This window comes from Eurypyga helias, unplaced genomic scaffold (assembly GCF_000690775.1).
Source record: "Eurypyga helias isolate BGI_N326 unplaced genomic scaffold, ASM69077v1 scaffold2621, whole genome shotgun sequence".
NCBI lineage: Eukaryota > Metazoa > Chordata > Aves > Eurypygiformes > Eurypygidae > Eurypyga > Eurypyga helias.
The window spans coordinates 1009-4362 of record NW_010228723.1 but is presented as its reverse complement, the minus strand read 5'-3'; the positions used below and the strand labels follow the sequence as shown (position 1 = coordinate 4362).

The 3354-nt window shown below is 56.1% G+C and overlaps 1 protein-coding gene across 1 annotated transcript in view; it reads left to right on the top strand.

Moving 5' to 3' along the window:
• Positions 1-429: 429 nt before the first annotated feature.
• The window catches only part of LOC104515895 (sterol regulatory element-binding protein cleavage-activating protein-like), a 3867-nt gene continuing 942 nt past the window's right edge, over positions 430-3354 (top strand). Inside the window, exons 1-3 of the mRNA XM_010160048.1 lie at positions 430-849; positions 1780-1974; positions 2664-2865. Of these exons, the coding sequence (XP_010158350.1) occupies positions 548-849; positions 1780-1974; positions 2664-2865 (699 nt within the window). The 5' untranslated portion in view covers positions 430-547. The remainder of the gene's footprint in view (positions 850-1779; positions 1975-2663; positions 2866-3354) is intronic.

Sequence of the window (3354 nt, the reverse complement as noted above, 5' to 3'; positions counted from 1 at the left end):
CAGTCTGTTACTGTCAGCGAACACTGGTGGCAGTTTAAGTTAATTCCTGGCTGCCGCGGAAGGTCTTGGAGCATTCACAGACCAGAAACCAGAACTAGGCCTTTCCAGGGCTGAGTTAGGCCTTTCCAGCCTCGCTGAGGCTGGCAGACACACTGCTCCCTGCTTCCAGCAAGGAATCTCTTCCCCCTGTGGGAGTTCCTGCCACCAGGTTGAGTTGGATGGCTGACGGAGCAGTAGCGTTGCACTTCCGTGCATACTGTGCAGCCTCTCCCAATCCTCTGGGAAGACAAGCGTCTGCTGGAGCACGACCGTAACCGGGTGCAGGGCGTCCACTCGGTTGGGAGCTGCGGGGCAGCTCAGCTGACGAGGTGTTGGAGGTGGAGCGCGAAGGCCGTGGACTGAACGGGCTTCTCTCTTTGCTCATCTGCAGGCCGGGACGGTGATCTGGATCGGAATCCTGGTTTACACGGATCCTGCTGGTCTCCGCACCTACCTCACGTCACAGGTCACCGAACAGAGTCCGCTGGGTGAAGCAGTTCTGCCCCCGATGCCTGTTCCTGGAGGGGTCCTGCCTGCCGGGGACCCCAAGATTGATCTCTCGGTCTTCCCGTCGGACTCGATACAGCTGTCGGAAAACCAGACGCAGCAGCGTGAGCAGAAGGCGGGGCTGGAGTCCCTGAGCAGGCTGGAGACAAACCAGGGACCCGAGGGCAAAGGGAATGGACAGCCGGAGCTTGGAGCGGAAGCAGAGGTTACCTGGGGAGCAGAGGATGAGGAGATCTGGAGGAAGCTTTCCTTCAGACACTGGCCGTCCCTTTTCGGCTACTACAACATCACTCTGGCTAAAAGGCAAGTGGGCTGGTGCCGAGTGCCGCAGGCGCTTGGATTCCCTGTGGAATTCACCCCAAGCCGCCACCTTTCGTCTGTCCTTCTGGGTTAGATATTCGGATTCCGTGTGGGTTACTCGGCTGTCTCTCAGGAGGAGGCTGTTGACAGGCCTCCTGTGCGGTACCGAGCTCCCCGGGGCTGTTTGTCTGGGAGTCAGGGGGTGTCTGGGCTCTAGGGCGCGTTACTTGCTCGTTGTCTTCCCTTACCCTGGAGTCTGGAATTCTGTAAAACGATACCTGTAAGGGATGGGGCTGGTGGAGGTGAGGAACGGAGATGTGGGAGCTGAAGGAGCTTCTCGGTGAGACCTTCCGGCCTGCCACCTACGGGAAACTGGACCAGGTCACTACATCCTACATCCACTACATCTAAACCAGGGAGGTTTAGATTGGATATCAGGAAGAAATTCTTCACGGAGAGGGTGGTGAGGCACTGGAACAGGTTGCCCAGAGAAGCTGTGGATGCCCCATCCCTGGAAGTGTCCAAGGCCAGGCTGGATGAGGCTTGGAGCAACCTGGGCTATGGAAGGTGTCCCTGCCCATGGCAGGGGGGTTGGAACTGGATGATCTTTAAGGTCCCTTCCAACCCAAACCATTCTATGATTCTATGATCCTTACTCACATCTGTGGGATCCATTGGGTCTCATCAGCAGTTCGTTCTGCTGTTGGCTCTTAACCTCTCCGTGGAATTAAGGGTTAAGACCTGGGAAATACCTTTTGAGGAGAATATTAGGTATTCTAATACCCTAACTAAAGCTCTTTAGTTTAGAGTACCTAAACCCACGGGGCTGAATCCTGAGGCCTTGGTGCCAGCGAGATGAGTGAGGTTACCTCGTGCGACCTCTGCCTTTGTCTTTGCTGTTCCTAAGCGACCCTCACCTTTCCGTTCCTTCAGATACATCAGCATCCTTCCGGCAATTCCCGTCACGCTGTACCTGAACCCGCAAGAGGCCTTAGAAGTGCGGCATCCCCAGGAAGCTAACCGCTACCACCCCTTCTTATCCTCGAGCAGTGGGAAGCTGGATGCTAGAGCTCAGCCGGACCGAGCCTCATCCAAGCTGCAGGGACACCGGGATGTCACCCTCTACAAGTAACCGTCCTCGATCCTCCCGCCCCGGCTCCCTCGGAGAGACGGGCTGCTCTGCGCCTCTCCGGCACTTCCCGTGGTGGGAGGCCAGAGAACACCAGTAAAGCTCCAGGGCAAAACCCCATAACGTGGGACACACTTCCATTAATCCCTCCCGGCACCGTTTTTCTCCGCAGCCGCGTTTCCCGGCGGGAGAAGGGGCTGCATCCCGGGTTGTTAGCACGCGGGATGTGTTACGGGGTTTATTCCTGCGTGAGAGGGAGAGGAGTTGGGCTTTGGGAATAAATACCATGAGTCAATAGTGATTTATCGGAATCAGACTCTCAGGGAAGCAAGGGCCGTCCTTTCCAAGGACCGGCTCACAGCTCTCCGACTGGATCCGCAGTTCTTTGGCGCTGCTGGATGTGCTTTACATTATCCCCATCCCCCTCTAACGGGGTTTGTTTAAGGTCTGAACTGCTAGGTGCTTCTCTTATTGAAAAGAGCTTGTAAAAATTGACATTTCCTACGGAAAAAAAAATCCTTAAATTTTCCAGAAATCACTGTATCTTCTTGGAAATCTTTCTCAGCTGAAAAATTCAGACCAGGAATGCATGTAATACTCCCACAGTATCATTGAAACTCTGTCCCTGGACCAAGAATTGGCTCTTTATCTCACCTTTTTTTGTCATCGTGTCTTTGTCTCCCTCCAGGGTGGCCGCTCTGGGTCTGGCTTCGGGCATTATCCTGGTCCTCCTGCTCTTCTGCCTCTACAGGGTGTTCTGCCCCAGGAACTACGGGCAGAACGGGCTGGCGCCCAGCCGGAGGAAGAGGGGCGACCTGCCCTGTGACGATTACGGCTACTCCCCCCCGGAGACTGAGATCGTCCCCTTGGTTCTCAGGGGTCACCTCATGGTAGGTGGGACGGGCGCCGTCCTTCCGGGCACGGAATTACGCCGGTTTGGGCCTCACCTCTTCCCTTTTCTGTGGTTTATTCCGTAGAATTTAGGATGGTTTGGGTCGGAAGGGACCTTAAAGATCATCTAGTTCCAACCCCCTGGGAATAATGGCCCTGGGGAAGGGCAGCCCAGCTACGCAGCCGTGGCGTAAAGCAGCCGCCCAGTCGAACCGCGGCGCCCGTGGGCCTGGGAAGTTTACCCGGGAGAAGGGAAGGCCGAGAGCGGATCGCCTCGGATCGCAGCAGTGCTTGTAAAGATCTGGAGGGCGGGTGTCAAGGAGGGGCCGGACTCTTTCCAGTGGTGCCCAGCGACAGGACAAGGGACAACAAGCACGAACCAGCAGTAAATCTTCCCTACCCATGTTGGAGGATGTAGAAGGGAGATGGAGATGGGACATCAGGAAGGAATTCTCCCCGCAGAGGGTGGGAGCCATGGGACAGGTTCA